The sequence below is a fragment of the Temnothorax curvispinosus genome, unplaced genomic scaffold (assembly GCF_003070985.1).
Source record: "Temnothorax curvispinosus isolate PA1 unplaced genomic scaffold, ASM307098v1 QBEX01008615.1, whole genome shotgun sequence".
Taxonomy (NCBI): domain Eukaryota; kingdom Metazoa; phylum Arthropoda; class Insecta; order Hymenoptera; family Formicidae; genus Temnothorax; species Temnothorax curvispinosus.
Window position 1 is genome coordinate 71,819 of NW_020218395.1, and position 25,499 is coordinate 97,317.

A 25,499-nucleotide genomic window follows, 5' to 3' on the forward strand; every position below is an offset into this window, starting at 1 on the left:
AACGTTATGCAAGATGGCACGTTCGAGGACTGAACTTTGGCTACCAAGTTCTTTCGATAGTCCTCTTTTTTTTACTCGTACAGAATGAGCACGCTTCTGTTGAGAAATCAGATAAACATAAAAAAAATATATACTAACTTGTGATACTGTGATACAAAGTTCAGTCGTAGGAAAAAAAAATCACCTGCACCCTATGCGAGCGAAAAACCGGTACTTTCAATCTGTAATCGTTATCGCGAGTGTCCACGATAAATCGGTGACTAATGAAACGAACACTCACCGATTCTCCCCGGAGTGCGCGAGTGACGTTACGCGTTACGCGTTGCTACAATCTCGGATTAAACGTAATCCATCACAGATAATTCAACATAATGTTACATTCGAAAGACGGATATTAATGGTATATTTATTGAAATATAATCAATCTTAGGCAGAGGCGCGTCAACAAAAGCGGGTCTTCTCTCCGCTACGAGGAGGGGATCTCGTCTCTAATAATTTTCTCACACAGGAATAATTACGCACGTGCACGAGTGGCCTATTTAATTCAATGAAGCGAGCCATTGACGGACCTATTCAACCACGCGACAACGGCGAGGTCACGTTAACACAACAGAGACCGTGGCCGCACACAAACGCACGCCCGAAGAGCAAAGTGCCCTCCCACGCGAGGTGGACATATTGGAAACCACGAGCTAGAGTCAGCAGCGATTGATGCCTGGCCGACTTCTATGCTAAACCGACCGAGCGTTCGCTGCAGTCATAAATCCTAGTAATAGGAGCCCCGAAGTTGACGTAACTTCGTCTTTATGTTAATCCATAAACTCAGACAAGTCCTTGATTTCGTCTCGAAATCTTCCTGATTATTTAAGTTATCAAATGACCTCATAATTGAGGTCTCATCCTTAAGTCTAGCTATAAAAAGAGTATTATAATAATTTATAATACTCTTTTTATAGCTAGACTTAAGGATTGACTGTCAAATGTCACGATGACGCACAGTTACGTCTTGACGTTGCGTACCCACAAGTCGGATACACGCGTTTCGGTTCGTTCCATGTTATAACTTCCCGACGCGAGAGAGAAGGCGTATGTTTGTGATCTAGGCTAACCGCGCCGGTTATGTCGTAAGTGGGAGCGTAACCCCGTCGTGTCCCCGTGAAGCGCCCTGGTACCATCGCCGTCATCTCGGGTGTCGTACCGCGCGCGGCCACGAGCACGAGAACACGCGAGTATTCACGCGCGTGCGTGCGTGCGCGAGCACACCAACGTCGAGGCACAGAATCCGCAAAACAGATTCGCGAAACACGCCCGTCGCGTCTGCGTGGGCATACAGGGTGTAAAAAGATGTTTCGACGACGTTTCTTGTCCGATCTGGTCTTTGAGCGGCGAGAATTTGTTTCGAGGCTGTTGCGCGTCTCGCAAATTTCGAAATTGAGCCTTAAATTAAATATCCGTCGAAAGAGAAAAGGGAAAAATGATACTTCGTTATCCAAAGCCGGACCCAGATCAAGCGAGCGCGAATGAATTAATTAAGTTGGAGTCTTAAATAAACTTCTGATTCAATTTGCGAATTCTCGTACTTTTTATTGGTCGCTCCGTATATATCATCGAGGCGAGTTCGCGAGATCTCTTGGAGACCTCGTCGTGCAACCTACCTACCTACATAAACACGATGCTCCGCTTTGCTTTCCGTTCTCCTTACGAGCACCGTATCGCACCTTCACGAAGAGAGGAGGTGATGGAGGAGGAAAAGGAGGAAGAGACGCAGACTCTTAAAAAAGCTTCATAACGCAACACAATTTCTTTACAACGCGATGGCCGTTTTCTACGCGTATCAACGTGGTCGTAGGTCAAGGCTGATATATCGAATCGCTCAAACTCTCATTTATTTAACGTCGTTATCGCGGACGGATCTTTTCTCCGAAGCAGAGCGCGAAATGAAACGAAAGCTACGAGCAAGAAACAAATATCTCTCACTTAACTCTTTAAGATATTTTATTCGACAGTGACGACAGTCAACATTTAATGTTACCCATGCTAAATATTATTTATTCATTTAAGTATTCTATTCTCTACTTAAAACATAAACATATGTTCCATAAGGAGAGAGAGAGAGAGAGAGAGAGAGGTGCACGTATATATGGCCTACATTTTTATATTAATATGGAGCATTTTACGGCGCCACGTACACTCGTCCCGAGTATCCGACGCCACGATCGCACACTCGCGAGAGAAACGGTACGCTCCAGAAGATCTCGCGTTACTTTCGCGTGTTTATGCGGGTTTCGAGTGGATGCTCTTAAGAGCGAAGCCTAAGTGTCCGCGAGAAGCGAACGTGTCAACCGTATGCGGCCACGCGCATAAACAAATTATCCACCTCACGCTCATCACCGCCGGGCGATCTCGTGATTTATGAATCAATATTTTACGTTAATGCGGCAAGTATACCCTACGCGTGACCAGTTAGCGGCGTAATGGAACGTCATCATTAATCGCCCGACGACAATATTGACCCGCCGAGTCGCGCGCATAATGATAATTATTGTGATTAATGCGATTTTCGTCCCATTCGTGCCCCCGGATTTTCTCCCCGCGATTAATGGACTGGGTCGACAGTCTATTTCCTTCTCTCTTCCCGCCCACCTCTTCCTCCTTCTTCCCCCCTGCCCCTCCGTTTCCTCCTCCATCGCCTTGCTGCACCTCCTGCTTCCCTTCTTGCAGAGAGGAGAATGCAACCACGCGGAAACCACGCGCCTTTCGTTATGCGCGCGTTCGATCGGTCGGCCGTGCATGTGTGGGCGCAATTTCAATGCGCCCGTATATACGGCCGCACACAATGCACTCGTAACGAAGTCGTTTGGCCGCTCGTTATCTCCGAAAACTTTTCTGCTAGCGCGAAAAAAGCCTTAGGAACGAGCGCCGTTTACACGCCGTTGATCATAGGCGGCTCTTAACTGTGGCGTACTTATACGCTTCGGTTTCTTGTAATTTATGTTTTTGAGTAGTAACATAATTATGCAACGCGTGAGTGATTTATCTCCAATGATATTCTGATATATAATTTCTCGGGAGAATTTATATATCTCCCTGCGTTTATGGCTCTAATGTAAATATATTTTACGCGCGCTCCGAATTGCAAGTAGAACGTACTTGCGACTTGGAGTCGCGATAAGTGGACCGAGACGAAGTCCCGTCTCGTCACAACGAGCCTTTTGTGTTGCACACGCGCGCAGGCTACCATCGCGAGAGTTCTTAAAGTTAATCGCTCGCGGTCGCAAGCAGGATACCGACTTCTCGGACTCCTCGGGAACCAAGAGGGCACGACGACCATCGCGCGATAATTTCCGATCGTTTTAAGTTTCTCAAACATATATCTAAAGACGTTTTATTATTTTAAAAGAAAATAGTTATTTGTGTAACAAGTGAGGTAAGATGAAAATTCCCGGGCGCGGTAACCGCACCCGGGAATTTTCATCTTTACACATGACTTACACTTCCTATTTTATGTTGCAAGTGCCTGGAAAGTGGTCTATCACGCACGCGTAGCGTGCGTAATGGGGCACTTTCCACGCACGTGTTGCATAAAGTGTATTAAAAGTAGGCTATTAGCAGTCAATTAAACAGCACGAGACACACTGCTAAATATTAAAGAAAGAAATTTAAATCAATACTTTAAGTTAAATAACATTTTGTTATTTTTAACCACCCATGTATGTCAACATTTATTATTTTAACTTCAATGATTTATAGTTAAATTAACATTGTTTTAGTTAAATTAACGCCTTATTGAGTAAAAGCAGTGACGATCTATAAGAATGGTTAAAAAAGGCTTAAATTGAATATAATTTGACACTATAAATTTAACAGTGCAGAGACAGTTTTCCTAAGACTTTCTTCAAGTATTTGTACATTATGTAAATAAGATGTAAGAGAGTTTGTATTAAAACGAAGTTATCGCTGTCCTTTAATGGAAGATTACAGTTGCTGTAACGCTTATTAATGGCCCCTCGACTTAGACTTCGACTTCAGCCGGCGATGCTCGGTTACTATTACGTTAACAACTAGTTTCGTAATGAAGCACCGAGGTTAAGCGAGATATCTCTGGGAAAGCGACTGGCGTATAGAACTTTCGGCTGTATATTTGTAAATGTACGCTCCAGGGCCAAGCTGAAAAAATAAATTCACGTCTCCGGTCCGGCCGAGGCGGGCATATCGTTTGGACGGTCTCATTTCGCCATGCGTCCCCCCCCCCCCCCCCCAAATTAACGCTTTCCATACAAAGGACGGATGTGACCTCCCGCGTTATTTAAACTCAAATAAATCATCCAAAGCTAAGATCGCGCCGGAGCAAAGGACGACGACGGCTAATCCCGCGCGGCTTGTAACACATACGGCGGCTGAGAAATATCAAAAGTTTCGAAAGAGCGAAAGGACCCGAAGCTGTCGGGCGAAGTGGTGAAATCCGAGTGTACTTACGCGAAGGTGACCCAAAAGTGAAACCGTTTGTACGTCCTGCCCATCGCGAGGTGAAAAAAAAAATGTATTCTTACACGTTAGAGGCACGTTTAATAATGATTAACGTCACTCGCAATTCTATCCGTCCTCGACACGCGAATTTCTTTGAATAGCAATGATCGTTATCCGTAATCGCTCGCGGATTAACACGACCGATTCAAACTCTGATCTCTCGATGTAATCGAGGATTCGAACAAGAATGAATCAGCAGGCCTGCCTCGGTGGTCGGCGTTTGCGACCTCCCGCGATTTCCCGCATCTCGGAATCGACCGGCGCGGCGGCGATCGAGTTTCGCGCACTCGTATGTGTATACGATATTGGAAGCCGGCGTTGAGTCGAGCAAACATTCTAATTTCGCCTAGTTCGCTCGCTCGGCTGGTTAGTTACGGTCGCCTACTTGCGTTGGAACGGCAATGGCGATTAACCCAAACCATGTCGGCGATATAGGATTACACCCGTTGGCACATTGACTTTCTAAGCGCGCTCGTCCGAATCCGATCTAACGCCGTTTCACATTGCGGAGGAGATAGATTGTGCCAATAGGTCGCGTTGCAGCCTCGAAAAACGCTGATATGCAGATCGTATTATATATAGGAGGCCGTCCGTAGGCGCGAATATAATATATACGAAATCGCGAAATCGCCGAGTAATATCTCGGGAACCTCCTCCGACCGAATCTCAAGCAGATTTTTAGCAGATCTATCGAGGCCGTGTTGTCATCCGGAGTTGTAAGGTGAATAGACAATGGAGCCTTGCTCTCGAAAATTCAAGTCGATTGAGCTTCAAGTCCTGTTACAAGTGTTTGAAAATTACAAAGCAGCGATGTACTTCTCTTTAACGAAACGACGCGGACGTTTCGCGCGGTGTAATGATGTAACGAGGTTACAGGACAGGAAGTCGCTTATCTTTCGACAGGGGAAACCGACAAAAAACGGACGCTCTCGATACGGCTTCATAATGGAAGTAACCGTCGTCGAAAGGCCCCGTCGTTGAATACCTCTCGCTAGAAATAAGATACCGTATCGCCGTTTGTTCACACACAGCGGGTTTCTAAAGAGACAGTTACCGACGACGCCGGGCGTTAATCGCGAGTCCTTGACATATCGAAGTAGGAACCCGTATCAGAATGCACGCCTCCTCGAATATCGGAAAGCTCCGCTCATCTCTTCGCGTTCGCCGAGGCAGAGAAGCAATTCTTCCTTCGCCTGATTTTTCCACCGCACTTGCTATTCATGAAAATATTCGCAAGACGTGCCAGTGAAAATCGTCGGACTCGCGTGTTAAAAAGCCCCGGTTTTCATGCCTTTAGCGAATAAATAGTTTCTCATGCATATCACATCAGAATCACCGTATATGTTTGTATCTTTATGATCTTGCATCACTGTCTTTCTTATATGAGGGAAGAGAGAAAGAAATAGTAAATAATGAAAAATAGAATTAACTGCATGGTTAATTACAGAATTGATTAAGTATTTTAAAATTTCTCTAAAGCTTTTTAATGTAATGAAAAGGAGAGAGAAAAGACACACGGAAAAATGATTAACACAGCATTAGTTAACAACAGTCTAATTAAAAATAATCTTGTTACTCCAATAACAATATTAATTATACAAATAACATTTTATTAAAACAAGAGTATAACGTAGTTATTTCATTAATACTGTTACTGAATCAAGATTAGACTACTTTCACTTAGACTGCTGTTAACTAATGCTATTAATATAATATCATTTTTATTCCGTGTATATAAAATGTGTACAGACCTTGCGTATTACAGAAGAATAAGTGTCACATTTATAAAGTAATGTATAGATTTTAATTCATCCAAAATTTCGAAATACTCGATCAATTTCACGAAACGTTACCATATGTTACTGTAAATTAAAACTCCGCGCCCACCGTACATTAAGTGACTCAGATTTAGCGATCGAGACGGTTGAGGGTTACGCGTTAGGACTTCCGGGACTTTCGTGAAGGGAGAAAGTGAAGAAGATTATACCCATGTGCTGAACGAGACGAAGCGAGGAGGAGGAGAAGGAGAAGTAGGAGGAGCAGGAGGCGCCCGAACAAAGAAAGACCGAACGAAGACGCGGAGGTCGATTCGGTTTGATGGTGGTGGCGCGTGATACCGGGCAGGGTGGAGAACACGAGACGCGTGTATGACGTGTGGATGAAGGTGTGGAAGAGAGCGAGAGGGAAACAGCAAGCAGCAAGAAAATGAGCAAGCAAGCAAGCAAGCAGGCAAGCAGGCAGACAGGCGCGTGCCACTTAGCTCAGCATGAAACGCGGTCACAGCCTCGGCACGTCCGACTCGGCGGTTGTACTCGGCTTCCACCGAAACCGCAGTCCGTCGCGCTTCGAAGACCTTTTTTCGGCGCTCACAAAACAAGAGCGTCTTCCTCCTGCGTCCGAAGATGATGCCGCGTCTCCTTCTCGAGCGAGCGAGCGAGCGAAACGACTAGAACGATTTGTATCTGACGAAACCTGGATAAATATATCCAGTCTGGAAGGAAAATGTACGGCGTGACTTTTTTGTTATACGAAAACAGCAGGAAGTATCGTGGGTACAGATATTGATATACAAAACGTAAACTATATACGTCGCCAAGCCAGAAAACTCCACTATTCAAGAAGAAAGAAATATTATTGTATTGTATAGAGAAAAAATAGCTTTCTAAGGTAAGATTCCAAGCCACTGTCCTTTCGTTCGTCCACATACGCGCTCTGCGTATAAGGTACACGTATATTCCTCTACCTCTGAATTATGAAGCAACGTCGATCGTTTGAAATTAATCATAGTTCCGCGCGAGAAATTATAGACGTTAAAATTCAAGCGATTAAGTGTGGAATATTAAATAGCTCGGTGGGAATACATTTATCGATGGTTCGACATCGAAAAGGGAGATGTGCCGATCGCTGCGGTGGAAGTCACGGGCGAACGAGAGGTCTTTTACGCTGTTTTACGGGTCGGCCGCGGCGAGACGGCGGCTTGCCCCCGAAACCCTCATACCTCGATGCGCCGCCAGAGATATCTCCTTTTCCGCGGTTTTCTCTAATTGAACTAGTTTTCGAACTCACGGCTGGCTTTTCGAGACGCACACTCGCGACGACGGGATAAACCTCCCGGACTGATCGGTCCTCTCCCTGTAGCTCCGCTATTTTCTCTAATTACGATCGAGAGCGGTCTTTTAAGAAGCGGATCACACGCCGCAAGTGTCACAACGCGAGCGTCGGTCCTGGCTCATCGTATCTATCCCTTTACGTAATTTTATTAGTACTTGGAGAGGAATCAGCGAGTCCTGTCCCCGTTTCCTCCGGCAATCTCTCATCCGAATGTGAAGTGTGTCCTTGCGAATCAGCGCGGCGTGATTTTTCGCGACGCGACGTCGAAGCGGCGAAAGTGTTCGCCGAAGTGAAAGCAGGGGCCAAAGCGTCGTGGCTCTAAGTAGAATACGGCGAAACAGGAACGCCGCGCGACCACGACGCGGACGGTACGGGAATCGGCAAGAGCCTCGATAAGGGAGGGAGAGAGAGAGAGAGAGAGAGAGAGAGAGAGAGAGAGAGAAAGAGAGAGAGAACATTGCGATTCCTCGCGAGCGTGCGGACTTACGTCGACGTAACGCGTCCGCATAACGTCTCTAACGCTGGGAATTACTTTCTCGCGGTTGATTCGACGCCCGCGGTGTCGTAACTAAGAATATAGAAATAACAATCTTGACGCTTGATATAGCGTGGATATTGAAGCGTAATCGATACTCGGAAAACATTGGTCATCTCATCCTGCTTCCAATCAAAATATACCTTTCTTTCTTTAATTAAATAATCTTTAATTCAACACATTGATTTTTATTTGAACAATATACTCTAATCTCATTTCCATTTTAGTTCGTTTCCTGTATAAATATTTCGTGTTGGAATCTTACAAATCTCCACGAGACTATTAATTTCAGAACAGTAACAGTATCGATATTACAAACATGTGTCTCTTCGACATCAAGAACGAAGCAGAAAAGTATATTTCTTTGGATATCGACGCCGTTGATAGATTGATACTTAATCCCGATGTAGCAACCCTTGCCTCGACCCACGCTCGATCGCGAAGGGGAATCGCCCCCCCCCCCTCACGCTCGGCTCTTCATGTATCTTCTCGAAGACGAGACGGCGATGTCCTACATTCGGGACGCAGAGACTCCCATCGTGTAGCCTGCCCCTCTTTTCCACCGGTTTCTGGCCACGGTTATATTTAGTCGATATTTCATCCGTTTCGCGCCGAAGCCGGTCAAAGCTGTGATCATCGCGCCAATTCGAAGCGCTAGCGAACGAGGAATCTCGCGAACGCGCCCATATCCCCGATCTACGGCCGATTAATTCCACGCTCTCGTGCATGACGCTAAAGAGGATTCGAACGTAACGCGAGCGGGAAATGGCGGCAATAATGGAGAGAAAAACTGACCGTTTGCGGCACCGATTGCCGAATATTGAAAACCGCGACACATTTCTAGGACTCTTCTAGCGACACGTTTCTTTCATCTTTGTTATAACAAACCGCATATGTTGCAGCGAATCTATCGCAGACTTGTATGACGCAATTCACGTTTTGGTAGTTCGGTACTACGCTTTTAGCGATACCCTTAGCGATACCGTTAGGCGCTAAATGTTACAGTACTTAGGACCGCTTTGTCTAAGACGTCGTTCGAGAACTGTGACCCGCTTTCGCGGCCTGAATAAAGAAAAATTGAGACTTTATCTGACGAGAAGGATCGACGGACTCCGTGACTCGGGACGCGAATACACATGCCCCGTATATATACGTAAGCCCGCGGTTCGACACGGTTGGATTTATGCAACCATGTTAAGGATCACGCATGATGGAAGTGCCAGTTCGTCGCACTTCCATCGTGAGGAAGGAAACATCGTCACCGTTATCGGCTAAAGTGGTACTTACGTTACTTAAATGCATTATTAGTTTAAGTGTGTATTACCTAGTACATTAAGTGCATTAAATACGCATTACCCGGAGTACACATAGGACTCCGCGAAGCGCGTCGTAAATTGGTAACCATATTCTACTACCAGCAATTAATTTGTATCGTCGTCGCGTGCGTTCTCACTTCATTAAAAAGTTATCAATTTTGTTTTTATTTGTTGGATTAAAATACAATAAGAAAAATATATTATATTAGCCGGTAAAGCTGCGACTCACGCCGCAGCCGTAAATCCGGGGCGATTTCGTAATCTTGGTTAGCAGAGCGGTGGTTCGCGATGACTGTCCGCCTCGTATGATCTCCCAGTTACGCGGAATCTGTGCCACGCGTATTAGATACGTAAACCGACGCGAATCAATCGGCCCTCCAAAAATCACAGATAGAAGATAATGTGTCAGCGTTTATTATCGGGGGAAAGGAAGGAAAGAGGGGTAGAGGGGGGAGGGGGCGAAGTAGGTAGGCGCGAGGTAGGCAGGGTTAAAGTAGGTAAATAGCCTGCCGGTGACCCGTCACCTGCGTTCTCGTTCTATAGAGAGCAATGTCTCACTTAGTGGGAGGAAAAACGACGGAAGATAGCGCCCCACTACGAGCGGATGGACGAACGGACGTTCCCTCGCCGTCGCCGTCGCCGTCGCCACCGCCGATCGGCCCGTTCCCGTTCCCGTTCCGGCAGGAACGAGATCCCCGATCGAGCGTCCGTTGTCTATTATCGCGACGATGATCTAGCGAGGAAGGGAATCGCCGACGCGACAATCTATGCGCATAGATTGACCTCGTCGTCGGTTCTTCTCCCGCGCGGCGAGTGGCACATTTCGCTCGACCGATACGGCTGTAGCCGTTGTGACTTAGAAGTGTAACGCGGCCATGTATTTCAGCGGGATTATGTGTAATCAACGATTGCGATATGACTGTCAGTAGTCGCATTTAATTAACATGGAAAAATTAATAATCTCGAGGAAAATTGGATTCTAAAAATCTAAATCGACCGTATTTTCTACTTCGTCACAGAGGTTCAATTTTTAGACACATTTTTTTCTCCCACTGGGAAAAAGAACAACCTCGCATTCATTAGGAATATATTTATGATAAGCGGAGGGAAGATTTGGCAGTTGGTCAAGGACAGGTTTGTAATTAAACGCGGTTACGTCGCCTGTTCGTAAAAGGTCGTGTCGCAATTTTACAAAAGACATAAAGTAGATTGGAATTTCTTAGATATATCGCGAGAAGAATAATCGTAGATCGTAGGAGAACCAACCGGCGATCTTTCTTAACCGGCTTCTGCCGGCGATAAAAGCGTTTTATCTTACTACTGCGGAGACGCACGATGTTTTACACTCGCGACCGTCGTAAAATCGACGTAAAACTGCACGCACACGCGTGTAAGCGCACAAGTATGTTCCGCGAGCATGAGCGAAATCTCGTTGGCCGGTGCAACAGCTCGAGGGTCGGTCGAATCGTCAGGATCGTCATGCAGGGCGGACGTCTAGGTCGCTCGATACCACTCACACTATGGAGATCGCGGGCGTGTTATTATAGGCAGGTAGGTTAACAGATTAACAGTTTCTATATCTCGAGGGCAGTTTAACAACGGAACCAGGCCAGCGGAGCGCCGATCCGACGCGCCGTGTCGTACTCGCGGCCGAAAAATTAGCCGCGTGTTCCAACGCGCCTACGATGAGAACCGTTCCTCGAAACGGTTACGCGTATCAATCCCGTCCCGCGGAATTCCGGCGCGAAAATAATTCGCAATATTCACACCTCGGACGATCCCGCCTCGCGATAGCGGTTTGCTCGACACGAGTGATTTATTGCAGGTTGCAGGCTAAACTTACGGCGAAATTGAAATGTAAACCTCGTCGACTTAAATCCTTGAGGATTTTCCTAAAAAGTCTAATTTTTCCGTGCTACCTAAAACGTCGGTTTTATCGGCAACGAACCTTGTTCCCATTATGCAAATATGTTTACAGATATGAATGTATAAATAATTACGTTATTGGCAATGATAAAAAGAATCGCGGCGTGACAAAAAGAAGAATTGACGACGTAAGATGACACTATCACAATGAGATCATAATGGCCGCTTCTCTCGACCTTGGATTTTATAAACGAAAATTCGCCGAGGAAAGAAGAGCGCGCGTTTCATTAATAAACGCGATCTGCTATCTTTAAGGAGAGAACGGGATGATAACATTGACGGCGTTCGTGAAATTTATGACGTTTCATGGACGAGTAACACTCGGAAGCTACGGGATATGCCACCGGACTTGAATGCGAAGCGTCGCATTATTCAAATCGGCACGCAGTTAGCGAAGATGTTCTCGCGCGTGGATTGACGGGCGGATGATCCTCCTGCGAGACGCGAGCGAGATTGACATCTCGGTGTCGCGAACTGAAATTCCTGGACTGGCGGAATAAAAGGCGCGTGGCTTAGGTCAGGGACGGAGCCGCGGCCGCGGCGTGGCGGATCGATCGAAACGATCGGCCGGTGCCAGCCGCGTGCGCGCGAACGAGGCCTTCCTCTCGTCTCGTACAGCACGTGTCCGTGTGTCGTTGTTTACGGCGGGATACAAAAGTTAATGACGACGACTCGTCCGAAACCGAAACGGGTCCGCGAATAATTCCGGCAGGTCATGAAAATTATGAAACTATAATTCCGAATGCCGACGCGAGCGGGTTATTTCCGGATAACGTGATTTTCACGCGAAACCACGTTCGGCGAAGGGGATCACGTTGGCTGCGATCGTGCTTCGTTCCAGGAAGGAATGCTATCGCGGCACGTGTACGCGCGATACGTGCGCGTTTCTGCAATGTATGTCATAATCTCCGTCTGTGGAGAACATTCCTTGGGCAATTTATACTGCGTCAGATGCTGAACTTATTAAAACCCGCGTATATCAATTTCCACACACGTATCCCTCGTGTCTCTATCGAGGTGGACTCAGCAGTAATTTGTAACCATATTTGTCAACATTCTCGTAAACAGCCGAGTGAGTCGGTAAGCAATTGCGATATGTAAAGTCATTTAACTTACTTAAATTAAATTCGATTCATTCGACTAACATTCAAGCAGTAAATTAATCGATATCTCTTGCCGACAGATGAAGACAAGAATTTAAAATCAACCCGTTTCCGATTGCTCGTGGCATAGCTTACGCTCGGCTGAGACTCGCGCGCGAGAGCGTAGTCGCTGATAAATAGCGGGGGCGTTATCTCTCGCCAACGGTTTACCGGCAACGAAAGGCGAAACTGAAAGGAGATGATAAAGTGTATCCAGGCAATCCCCGTATCCAGGTAACGTGAGCGATCGATAGGACGGCGTGTGGGTGCGTTTGTGTGTAACGAGGAAGCGCATTCCCGTGGACGGACGGTGTAGTGCAAGTGGAGTAGGTTACGTAGATAAGTCGTTATATATACATACATACATACATGCATGCATACGTTCGCGTACGTAATTCGCCCAGCGAGTGGTCATGTGGGGCCCGGCCGGCCTCCCGATGCATCCTTCCTACGGATTAGCGGACACGCGCCATGGACGCGGAATATCTGAGCCATCGCGAAGTGCTGAGATAGCTATCTGAATCGATACGTAATCTAGGTGGACGAGTAATAAACAGCCTTTTAACGATGGTCTACTTTGATCGGGGCCCTGCGCGTGTATTAAGGACGAGTCGGCCAGAAATCATTTTCAAACTTCATCAAGAATCTATCAGATGAGAGTTTCTTAATGAATCGCTATTTATTAGAAGCCTTGGGACACTATCGCCTCAAGCGCAAGACATATTACGTACTCAGCACTCGAACAATGTTTTGAAATGAGATAAGTTGCAATTAAGTGACATGCATAAAGAGAAAATGAGTAAATTAATGTTTGTTGTGTGCATGTACGTGTGCTCATTATTAAACAAAATTGTGTTAAAAGAATCCAGAGAGAGAGAATGATAATGTAGAATTGTTTCTGTTTTATATCATGCGATATCACATCGATATAATTACTTTAATTAGACATAATTAATATATCACTTTATATAACATTGATATAATTATTTTAACTTGTAATATAATATGGTTACTTCATACACTGTTAAATATTAAAGGATGAAATTTAAACCAATACTTCGAGCTAAATAACATTTTGTTATTTTTAACTAGCATGTGTATCAAAATTTATTAACCCAAAACAAATATTTTAACTCCATTGGTTTAGTTAAATTAACATTTAAACAGTTAAATTAACGACATTGAGTAGGAGCAGTGGCGAATGGTTAAAAATGACTTAAATTGAGTATAATTTGACACTGCGAATTTAACATAGATATCATATTTATTGCTGTTTTGAGACAAATCCGCTCTTAGTGCATTCGGGCGAAACAAAGCGATACTGTTAGATGTTCTTTGCAGCTATTAGAACACTGATTGCATAGCGGCAAGCGTTTTGATCTCCGAAGAAATAGATCGCGCGATAAGGATGCGCGATAAGGCGTGCGTGCGAATCACCAATTGTATCTCACTGCTGCAGAACCGCAACAATCTGGTTCTTTATGAATAAATTTGTTCCCATTACGAAACGGAAATTGACATGATAACATTTTTAAGATTTCATTAAAAAAATATAACAGACCGATGTACATTTAAATTCGTGTTCGCTTTTCAAAGAGTCAAAGAGCATCAGAGAGTTATCTGAACCTTAACTATCAAGCTTGCCAGTTACATAATTTTTGTGTAACTTATCGAGTTTTATTTTGCATGAAAAAGTTTTGTCAGCAAAATTCCTGCATTTATCAGTCGCTTTTAAAACCCGTCCATTTAACTCTTAATCAGTATAGCATATATGTGCGCGTGCATACGTGAGCGTATACGATTATAATGATCCAATCGTCTTGAAATGAATACGCCAAATAGGCAAAGAGAAGTGTCAAGTAAACCAAAGTTACAAGTGTAAAATTCCTCATTTAGCAATCAATCCGGCAAGGTAAAAACCAATTATTCATGTTAACTTAAAGACCATATACAATTATCGAGTGTACTAATTTGTCGGCTGCGACGTGATAAGAATGTAATGGGGTCATAATGATCGCGCGCGACTAATTGCGCTGCGCGATCTCGACCGAAGCCCCTGATTAAGAGGGTAAACGAGACAAAGAGCGTGCCGGCGTACATTGTCGAAATCCGCCGGGGAATCCTAGACGGATCTCCGAGGGGAAGAGGCCAGCTGTGGCGGGCGCAAGTCGACCGAAACGAGGCTTCGGATATCAAACTGGCCCCAGCGCCTGTTGATATTAGCATTTATTTATATCTCCTGACCTCAAATATGTGTAACGTGCCGGCCCCTCTCCGACGACGGCACGACGGCGCGGCGGTACGGGCACGCCTCCGTTTTCGAGGTTACGCTGCTCCGCTGCGCGCGCGAGAGAGTCCGCGTCGTTTCCCCCCTACTCCCACCGGCGCGGCGCGCGGCGTCGTCGGAGCTCCCGGCTCCGTCAAATCCCCGTCGGTGGTGTAACACACAGCGTCTTCTTTGTGACATCACTCGCTGGACGAGGGCGTCCGACAAGCGTTTTACTGTCACCCGTGACGCGCGGACGAGTGAGGCGTCAGGGATCGTATTTCGCCGCCGAGTCCTATAAATTTTAGAGAGCGTCGCGAATCTTGATCCTGGATCATCTTCGTCGAGATCGTTCTTTCGTCACCGTGTTAAATACGCGATTATAATATTCGCGAGGTTACAGAAAAGATTCCTAAACACGTCGTCGCTCCTCTTACTGAACAAGACCTCTTCCGCGTCTTTTATTATTTCCGAATTTTTTAATTTGAATATCTCGAGAAAGATTTGTACACGTTCCAAACTTGAAACCTTCATGCTATCTTTTTATTATTTAATGCGCAGCGAGCACAAATTGTTTCATTATATTCTAGGACAGTTAGTGATGATGCACATGTCTTCTCGGGTATAAAGATATTACACGATGAATTTAAATTATCTCGTACGAGACTTAAAAAGGGATCTAGGTTAAAGACTTAACGGGTTAAAGAACAGAGTTGAAGAAGAATATAACAGCATGATTGTTTATCGTGTTATGTAAGGAGATCCAGTAGAAAGACATAACATCGAAGCATTTTTTAGGATTTCATGTTAGAAAATCGTGTTCGGGACGAAATTTCGGCCTCCAAAATCATTTAAAAGTCTATCGACGATAAATCCGCGAAGCAAAAATACTGTTTCGCCATCGCGGTGGACGAATGGTATAAAAAAAAAAAAGAGTAGACGCGTGTTCGAGCGCGCGATCGATTTGCGATGACCTCGCCGTCGCGAAAGTGGGGACAACGATGCAATTTTTGATCCAAATATTTATAGCGCTCGACCGAAAGCATCGCTACACGTGCGCGAGTGAACGCGAAAACTCGTAAGTTTCTAGTCATTCTCGATCGAGCGATATACCCGTGAAATACGGCGAAGCATTTTAGCGATATAAAATTAACTGGACGCGTGACACACGCACCTATCGCAGGGGCCGTAAAATTAAACGATTTTACGATGTATTTTTGAGGTGATTAATTTTAGCCTGTTAATAATCCTACAAAATTGCATGTGCGAAGGCATAAAACCTTCGCTGCGAGTACAAAACCGCGCGTTTAACAAATGGATAAATTCCTGCGTGACAGCCGTCCCTCTGTACGTTAATTTTTATATTAAATATTTGCGTAAAAGATATATGAAATTGAAACCATTTATTAAATTTGATTTATCGCACGTTTTAATCGACTTTTGGCTCGGAAAGCTGCCTCGTGTTTACTTTGCCGCGATTGATCGCTCCGCACTTTCGGAGCCAAGGCTGTAGAAATTAAGTTATCAAGTGGAAAAAGATAAAGCGACGATAATGTTACTCCGCGCGCGACGCAAGAAAATCTTACCGTGTGAGCCTCCGGTGAGCTCAGTGGGCACGCGTAAAAACAGCTTACGACGAGCGAGAGATCGTAAAATATAATCAACGCGAAAAGGGTTAAATGGCCAAGACAGATGAAAGAGGTGGAGGACTCCGGCATGTCGCGCGTCTCGCATAATGGCCTGACTAATGCGCGAAGCTAAATGTGCGTGGGGGATCCTTCGTAATGTGGACATCCTTGGCATAAGCATAGAAAGCTAGAAAGCCTCGGCACCGTCTATGATAACCCAAATACGAGTAGCCGCGCTCGATTATCTGGCTTTGTTTAAGGAGAAATCTTCCTTTTTGTGCGTTTTTCAATCGCGCGAAATAAATCGCGTCGCCGTGAAACGCCCCACATACTGAAAATTTCAACGTGACGTTTCTCACGTTTAAATTTCCTCCACCGAGAGACATTCTCTTTTTAGCGCATTATGAATGCCTCGAGCAAATCTCTTTTGAATCAAATCGACGTTAACGATCGATCGAACTTGGCTCTCGTTCGGTTAAAAATAGACTTGTGCGGTCTACCGAAGCGAAGGGATAAGTGCAATGGGAATCGCGCGGTTTGTGGTTTCGCAAAAATTTTTTTCCCACTCGTAAATTATTCTGCGCGAATTATCGAGCGTTACGCGACAGAAGTTTTGGCAATCACGACACGATGGTCTCGCGAAACTTACCAAAAGTTTTTTGGTGACCGATAAAACGGTATGTCACGGATCAGGCCGACGTTAGAAAGTCGGTTGGACCTTTTTTCAGACCGCGACGCGACGACCGACGACGGAGATGAGGACGACGAGAGAGTCCGCGCTCACTTTCCCTCGCGACGCGCGAGGCAAACGCGTATCGTCTCCGGCGATCGCTAAAGGGTACCATCACCGCGACGCGCGATGGCGAATTCGCTTTCGCAGATCCCGGTCGCGGACAGATGCCGACGATTTGCGCGAAGCCAGCACGGCGCGCGGCGGCGCGGGCGAGTCGAGTGACGCGGGACCTTTCTCAGCGATAAACGATAAATAAGCTAAGTAACTTTCCCCTTTGAATTTAGAGCTCCAAAGAATTAAAATGAAATGTCCGAGATGGTCGAGACTGCGTCAAAAATTATTCGACGGTCAAAGGTATACATTTCAATTTATTATATATCGTTATATATCGTTATTGCTCCACAGTGTTGCCCTTCTTTCAAAAAGGAAAAGAGGAAAAGCATGACTTAAAACACTCACCTAGGAGACTTGATGAAAAGAGCTTAACAATTGACTCGGTGTGGACAATTGACGCAGTCACGCAAACTCCTTCGAACGCAGCCTGCAACAAATAAACCCTTATATCAGTTATGCGAGCACACATGTAAAAGAGATTTTAGTAAAATGCATTCCATCGCCTATATTGGTCTATAACGTTGTTAGGGCAAAGATATACAATGTGCGCCATCTGTCAACATGTGTTAGGAATCAATTTCCTTGCAACGTGCATTTGGAGGCATGGTAATATTACGAAATATTACAAAAATACATTAAAAATTCCTAAATGAGAAATCTTGGCAGTGACAACAGTAATAGCGTGAATATAATCATGTTGCATTGTCGAACACAAATAGATCTTGCAAGCTTAAGCAGAACACGTCTATAATACTGTTTCGTGTCCTCTTAACGATTACATAAAATTCACAAAACAAGTACCAAGTTTCTAAGTGCCAATCAAAACAGCTAAGTAGGCGAAAGATCTTTCAAGCTGCTCTTTGTCAGATACATTAGAAAAATTACACAATAAAAGGAAATTAATACATTGGTTACTACATTGCACTTTATCGATTACACATACCTGTGCACAGTGTTTTTTCAGATACAGTGTGTATAGCAATGATTGTGCCATTGCATGTTGCATGAAATCTGGCAGATAACGAGATAAAAGTAACATGTATGCGAATTTAATTCGGTTTGGAATAATAAATACAGGCGACAAACAGCATTTACAGTTACGCTGCTCCATATTGGCAGCTGAAGGTAATTAATTACCCTAAAATTTAAAAGGTAATTTATTACTGTTGTCACTGCCAAGATTTAATTTACAGGAAAACATTGAGCGCTATTTTATATAAAAAATTAATAAGTATTATTACTTCTGGATTATTACGTCTTAAGGATTAATAGACAAAGAGTTATGCAGAAAGCTGAAAATATTTCTTAGCTCGGAAGTTTCTCTTCTTTCAAAGGGAAAAGAGAAAAAGCATGACTTAAAACACTCACCCAGGAGACTTGATGAAAAGAGCTTAACAATTGACTCGGTGTGACAATTGACGCAGTCACGCAGACTCCTTCGAACGCAACCTGTAACAAATAAACCCTTACATCAGTTATGTGAGCACACATGTCTGGAAACAAAGTTTATATTCAACTGGCAAGGTACAAAAATGACACACAGGCTAATCGACATAACCATGTGCTCCACCGGCAGTTCAACGATAACTACCCTCGGTTAATCAGCTGTGACTTCCATCCTTTTGTCTCACAGCGAGGAAAGAAAGTGAGAATCTAATTGTAAGAGAAAGTATTCCAGAGAAAAATCGTTACCTCTCTAGCACCATAAAATTCAAAGACTCCATGCAAAGTACACAAAGAGAGTCGATCGGCAACGGCGTAAGATTCAGGAAGAAACGTCCTTACACCCCGACGTGCCGACACGAACGTCGAGGGCTTCGCGAATATCTCGCGAGTGACATCGCGATGATTTATACGCAGGGAAAACGTGTACACGCCGCTACTTCTCCGCGACTCGACGCTCGACTCGGCGCGGCGTCTCGCTCTCTCTTTCTCTCCTTCCTCTCAGTGCACAATTCGCTCCGAAAGTCAAGGTTGCGTGCGCGTGCGACTTACCAGTGTAAGGTCAGAGCGGTCATGCGAGCCAGCGCGTTGTTTACGTCGACGATGCCGGCCGCAGCGGACGGCCGTGCGGCCATCCACCGATCTCACGGATTTTCGCGAATTCGTGAACTCGCGAGTCGCGAGTCTCGCGAGCACAGCAGCTGTGACGGACGTGAGCACGACGGCCGGACGGACCAGGACCGAAATTTCCTTTCCCTTTGACCCGCGGAAGAGAATTGGATGCCAATCGCGAGAGCGCCGAGCGCCCGACCGACCGTTGGCGCCGATCGCGACTTTCGAACTGATTGTGATTATCGAAATCGCAATCGACGCGAATCGGACAGCTTCACGGCGCCGCGCTCCACTGCGGGTAACCTAACACCGCCGTTCGATTTCGCCCCGGCGCGATTTCGTCCCGCCGAGACCGTCATCTCGGGGGCGACGATGCTCGCGCGTGGAAGCGGCGTTCCGCTGCTCATCGCGCGACCACATCGGCACATCGGATCACTTCTCTCGCGCGCTGTTCATTTATCGCGAATGTAAAAGTATTAATAATAGCGTACACGGTTGGCGCCTTCGTTTGACTCGCGCTAACTTCGCGACGCTCCGCAAATCGCATTATGGCGGGACGATCTCTCGCTGAGCGCGTCGCGCACGCGCGCGCTGTGGTCTGGTCGGGTCGCGCGAACTCCGAAATTAAACATAAATGCTAATTAAATACAAGCCGTGTTAATATTGCTTATTGTACATGTATTAAAGGGATTTCAAATTGATTTTGGATTTAAATTTTCGTATATCGTATCAAATCGAACATTTTTCTTAAACTTAACATTTAATTTTTTACTCTATATTTAAAAAGAACAGAATTAAACAAGCTTCAATTTAATCATTATTTGCGGCGATAAAAGATTATATTTTGTTGCAAAAACTTTTTAACTTATATTGATTAATTACATTGAACGCAATAAAACGATTATGTCACATTTCGATGTACTTCCTTTTAATAAATGTATAAAAAAATATATTAATGATCGTATAGCATTACATATATAAATAAAATGCGATAAATTAATGATATATAATAAAGGAATTAACAGTTTAATGACTGTACTTTATCTTCTTTATTATATCGACTATTTTACAAAAATATATATACCTTTCTAAATACACCAAATAAATTACGATCCATGCTGTTCCATAAATTGTTTAAGGAGGGCCTTATCGAGGGGTATTAACAGATGTTCAGCACCGTCAACTGTGCGTTTAGTTCGTAGTAATTTATGATCGATAAATTCAGTTAACTGAGCCCTTAATGCCAAATCGGAACTGACCAGAAACTGTTCGCGTGCTGCTCGATACAGATCCTTGAACGGCATCCCTAAAATGGCATCATCAAATAATAAACAAATTAATTATTACAGCTAACAGTACGGTAGTTGAGCGATAATTACCTGCAAAATTGCTACTGCTGTTGCTCAATTGGTATTTGACAAGAATTAGGTAAATTGTTCGAGCGTTTGAGGTGAGAGACAGGAAGACATTCTGGAGAGAAGACAGCACGAGTCCACTGCTTTGTTGAACCAGCAAGGAACTTTCGTACGAAGTTTCCGCTTGATATGGCAATAATGTTGTCGCATCCCACCAATAAAAATTAAACTTTGCACGTTTTATATGGTCCCAAACTAAAATAATTAGTGACAAATTAGTAACAAATCAGCTCCAATTTAGCGTAAAAATAAATGTAACTTACGGAGTGGTGCATTTATGTGATCAACAGACGCTACGACATGGATATTCGGAATGGCTGCTAAACTGGCAAGAATATTTTGAACTTTATTCGAACGCAGCATTATCCCATCTATATTGTGAATTATTAAGTAAAGCCGATCATCCGGATTATCTTTCATAACCGTTTCGATAAGTTCGAAACAATCATTAGGATTCGCTGGGCAATCTAAATCTAATAAATCCGTTATTATGTTATCGAGTATCTGAAATAACATTTAATACATACTATAGCTTTTATAAATATCTTTTTAATTAATTAATGCACTTATTAATTACAATAGACTTTTCGCTTACATCTTTCAGCGTTAAGCTAGGAAAAAATCCATTTATAACTAACGTTGGATGATCTGCTATCTCATTATGGAAATCGTTTATTAAATTCCTTTTTGAGCCTACTCCATGAAGCAACAGACTGTAACCTTCTCTAAAACATAACATACGTCTTAGAGTAAAATACCATCAAAGAACATTTTCCATAACCATACTACTTAATACTTACTCCAATATAAATTGCCACATAGAAAAGAACGATCTACAATTCTCTGTCAATGAACAAATACGTTTCTTATGTATCGTAGAAATATGATTTTGATTTGTTAATAATTCTTCCAGTGTTTCTTCAGTAAGACGAGCGTTCCGAAGTCTTCCTAATGTACGATCAGACGTAACTATCTTTTCTGATTGAGATTCAAAGTACTCGTCGGTTTTCATGTGCTTTAAAAAAAAATTAATTAATTAAATATACATATAGATCATAATTAAAATATTATTTACATAATTTGCCAAATATTCAAGATAGTCCTGTTAAACTTACATAATCCTTGTAAGCAACAGTCTTACGTCCTCTCTCTGTTTTTCTAGGTGTACTTTGTATCTCACGTCTTAGCAAAGGTTTCGGCAAAGGTTTCGACACTTTTTGCTTAATTCCCCTTCTAGCATCGTTTTCCTTACTCACATCAGAATTCTCGCTATCCTCACTTTTATCAGAAGTTTCGTCAGGCTCTGAACTGCTTTCATTATCCGTAGGTACATATTCACTGTCTTCCGACACGCTCTCATCGCCACTTGAATTTACACTGGGCAAATACCGTTTTCGAGACACTAATGGTTATCAAAAAGAAAACGAAATTAAAAAGATGCAAATAGGTTCTTCCATAATTTGCAGCAAAATCTTTAGCTGAAGCAAGATATACTGTACCTTTGGTATCAACATCCTCCCTGTTGGCTTGACTTTCAGGACTTGATGTAATCTTTTCAAGAACAATTTTTAGAACCGGAAGCGTCTTGAAACTTTTTGGGGTCTCGGGTGTACGACACTGATTGGCTTTAAGTATCATGCTATTCCTTTTCGTTGGTGTTTGAAATCCATACAGTTTTCTTCCACACACATCCTTCTCGGAAAATAATTCTGAAGCGCATTAACACACAATGTTAGATAAAAGTAAAGTAAAAAATTCATATATAAAACTTTATCAATTACCATGTGGTTTCTGTACATCCTCTTCGACATCCTGAAGCTGCTTCTCTAATTCAGCCTTCAGTATGTCAGCTCGAGCTGCAAAACAACGTGCAGGCTACATTGGCAGTGCAGTACAGTAAATATAGATAACATAAATGAAATCTCAAGAGGTCGAACAGATTCTAAAACGGATTAAACTCCAATTTACGTGCGTAATTTATATTAATATAATCTTACCAGTGCCCTCAGGTATTCCGTCGTCGCTATCCTCCGTATATTTCACGCGAGTTGTCACTCGCGTAGACCTCCTCAGGTTTCTGGCGGAAGCCATCTCACACAGCTCTCACTCTGACACGAACTTTAGCGAATAAAATTCTCCGTGTCACGCCGAGTCCAGAGGATTAAATTCAACGTCCCGAAAGTTTCTCCGTTTGTGTCATGTGTTTTTGTCACAAATCCTTGTTTTGGCGCCATTTATGAGCGATCTTATGGCCGATGCGCATAGAGCGCGACAAGAAACAAGAAACGATGCGGTGAACAACCAATGGCCGCGTTCAGCAGATACAACTGTTGAGTGTCGTCTTATCAACACGCTACATTGATTTGTTGAGTCTAAAAGTAAGAGCCAATCACGTTTGACTGCTACTGAGCGGCTTGGGCTACGGTCAACGTGACGCTACAAATGCTTTGGAGCGTTCTTCTTCTCTTTCTTCCTTCATTGAAAGAAAAGAGAAGAGGAATGCTTCGAAGCATTTGTAGCGTCACGTTGACCGTAGCCTTGGTCTGCTGAACGCGACCAATCATGGCCGGTATTCATAGTTATTTAAGACCGTCTTAAGTTCAATTTTAAGATGTTATGAACCAATCACAGAGCCGTATTAGCGTCTTAAGACATTACTTAAGACGATCTTAAAGACTATGAATACCGGCCCATGTCTCTGGGCTACAGGCTATAGAGAAACGATTGGGCCACAAGCAAATACACACTGTCAGAATGCTCGCGTGTTCCGTGTCAACACTGTCAACTGTCGAGCACTGTCGAGCGAGTTTCGTGAAAACTAGCCATGACGAACTAGCCATAACCTAACATAACCTATCAGGCGCGCGCCACGGCCACGGGCGTCGGCGACGGTGACGAGATCGTTCCGTCTGTTTCCGTCGGACAGTTCACGCGTTTAATTTAAGATAAATTTTCGAGAGATATGACGGACTCCGCTAGTGAGGACTCAGTGACAAAACTGAACACGCAGTTGAACAAGTCGATGGTGTTGATGGAGGACGCCGTAGATACTACGTCACCTCCGAACCACAAACGCAAATCTATCACAATAAACACGGAGGCGCAGTCTAGGACGCCTAGCAGTCCCATTAAATCGCGCAAAAGTATTCTGAAGAGGTCTACCAAGTCCGGCGATAACGTGACGAGTGACGAAGTCGCGCGGTTCAACGGCGATGTTAAAAAATCGAGCGAGGCGATGCTCGGATTGTCACAGCCTGCCTCAGTTTTGTCCAGACCGCGCACCGTAAGTGGATTCATCTCACTTATATAATTCTAATTATATTATTTATAATTTATAATTTAAATCATTAAAATTAAAAAATACTCGAGTAAGAACTGTATTCTTCCATTTGTCTTTCAGCTTGAAGACATAGTTCAAAAAGAGACGCTAGAAGAGGAAAATATATCTTCTACATTTAGCTTGGAGGATGTTTCGGACAGCGAAGAGTTCTGGATAATGGACATTCCTCGATTAGTAAGTGCAGACAATGGAAGATTGTCTTTGATGTTTCGAGAGACGTCGAGAATATTAATCTTGTGCATTGCGTGCAGATAAATCCACAGGAGCTTCGTGATCAGACTATAGCCTTCAAGGATAAGTCAAAGTTCAGAATTAAAGACGAACGGTACTGTATAGTCGCGCACAATACGAATCACAACGTCACATGTGTTTTCAACTCTAAGAAGGACACCCCACATTATAAGACTGGTAACAGGCTTTTTACTAGGAAATTGAAAGAGAAGTTTTGAATGTTTCCTCGTTATATTGTCTCTCCATTATATATATGTATTGATACTAATTCTTCTCTTGTAAATATCTAGTAAATATCAAGCCAGCTGGTGTCTTAACGGTAAGGAGGAAATTGTCTGGAGCGCCGGAAGTAAAGCCGATATCTGTAGAAAACTGCGGCGTGCAATTTCCTGATAATTTAAAAACAAGGCATCCACTGTTTGGCGTTGTTCACGAACGGAGATCGAAGAAACATGGCTCGCTCAAACCATACTAGGAATTATGAATATAACTCGAATATAATTTGATTTTAATTTTTTAACTCGAATAACTTTGTAAAAAAGAACCAAGAATTTGGTACGAAAATTTTCTAAGAGAATCTGTAAAAAGTTTCACCTTCTCTCGCACTATAAATTTAATGATAATATACATTTTTAATAATAAATATGCAATAAAAGGGATTATATTACGCTCGATGAAAGCAACTAATGAGAGAGATCCAATTTTCGAGCAACCAAATGAGTGTTGAAACAGTTCCCCGTAGTTTTTTGTTATAATGGTTTAGAGAAATCCAAGTATGTTCGGAACTAACTTTTTATGTAACTTAAATTTTCTACAAACAAGTTCATTTAAATTCTCATCCTTGGTTGATTGCTTGAGAATTGGGCCGTCACTCTTAGCATACATTTTCACTGTTGGACTCGGCAGTTATTGGTAATAAACCCATCAATTTTCAGAACGCAGCTGCGTTTCGAACAACGGAAATCGCGGTGGAGAAATTCGCGCGCGTCCGTTGGGTGCATCGAATCGACGTGACGCACTTCCACTTAGCCGCGAGATACGAACGCAAGTTCTGCGGGATCTGAAAGAGAGAGGAGGTGACGGTAACGAGGAAGAGCGAATGAACGACGCAAAGTTTTACACATTTTACGGATATTATTTATTATGATCGTTCTACTGTT

At 43.7% G+C, this 25,499-nt stretch overlaps 3 protein-coding genes across 4 annotated transcripts in view; 1 reads left to right on the plus strand and 2 right to left on the minus strand.

Annotated features, from left to right (window-relative positions):
* The window catches only part of LOC112458041 (protein roadkill), an 83,971-nt gene extending 64,120 nt beyond the window's left edge, over positions 1 to 19,851 (minus strand). The window contains exons 1-3 of one of the 2 annotated variants that reach the window (XM_025021446.1): positions 19,294 to 19,851; positions 18,667 to 18,747; positions 17,644 to 17,725 (exon numbers count right to left, since the gene is read on the minus strand). The gene's annotated coding sequence lies outside the window, so the exon portion shown is untranslated. Of the gene's footprint in view, positions 1 to 17,643; positions 17,726 to 18,666; positions 18,748 to 18,990; positions 19,156 to 19,293 lie in introns of those variants that run through there. The other variant, XM_025021447.1, reaches the window with a different exon arrangement.
* A 546-nt stretch (positions 19,852 to 20,397) lies between these two features.
* Positions 20,398 to 23,605, minus strand: LOC112458032 (origin recognition complex subunit 2). The gene is made up of 10 exons (XM_025021430.1): positions 23,516 to 23,605; positions 22,766 to 23,140; positions 22,550 to 22,624; positions 22,268 to 22,477; positions 21,884 to 22,170; positions 21,569 to 21,783; positions 21,364 to 21,493; positions 21,032 to 21,272; positions 20,733 to 20,963; positions 20,398 to 20,659 (listed from the first exon to the last, which is right to left on the minus strand). The coding sequence occupies exons 2-10, from the start codon at positions 22,857 to 22,859 to the stop codon at positions 20,460 to 20,462; spliced, it is 1,683 nt and encodes a 560-aa protein (XP_024877198.1). The 5' UTR covers positions 22,860 to 23,140; positions 23,516 to 23,605; the 3' UTR covers positions 20,398 to 20,459.
* A 23-nt stretch (positions 23,606 to 23,628) lies between these two features.
* LOC112458033 lies at positions 23,629 to 25,012 on the plus strand. Its single transcript, XM_025021431.1, has 4 exons — positions 23,629 to 24,051; positions 24,169 to 24,282; positions 24,360 to 24,516; positions 24,630 to 25,012. The coding sequence occupies exons 1-4, from the start codon at positions 23,731 to 23,733 to the stop codon at positions 24,812 to 24,814; spliced, it is 777 nt and encodes a 258-aa protein (XP_024877199.1). The 5' UTR covers positions 23,629 to 23,730; the 3' UTR covers positions 24,815 to 25,012.
* The last annotated feature ends 487 nt before the right edge of the window (positions 25,013 to 25,499 follow it).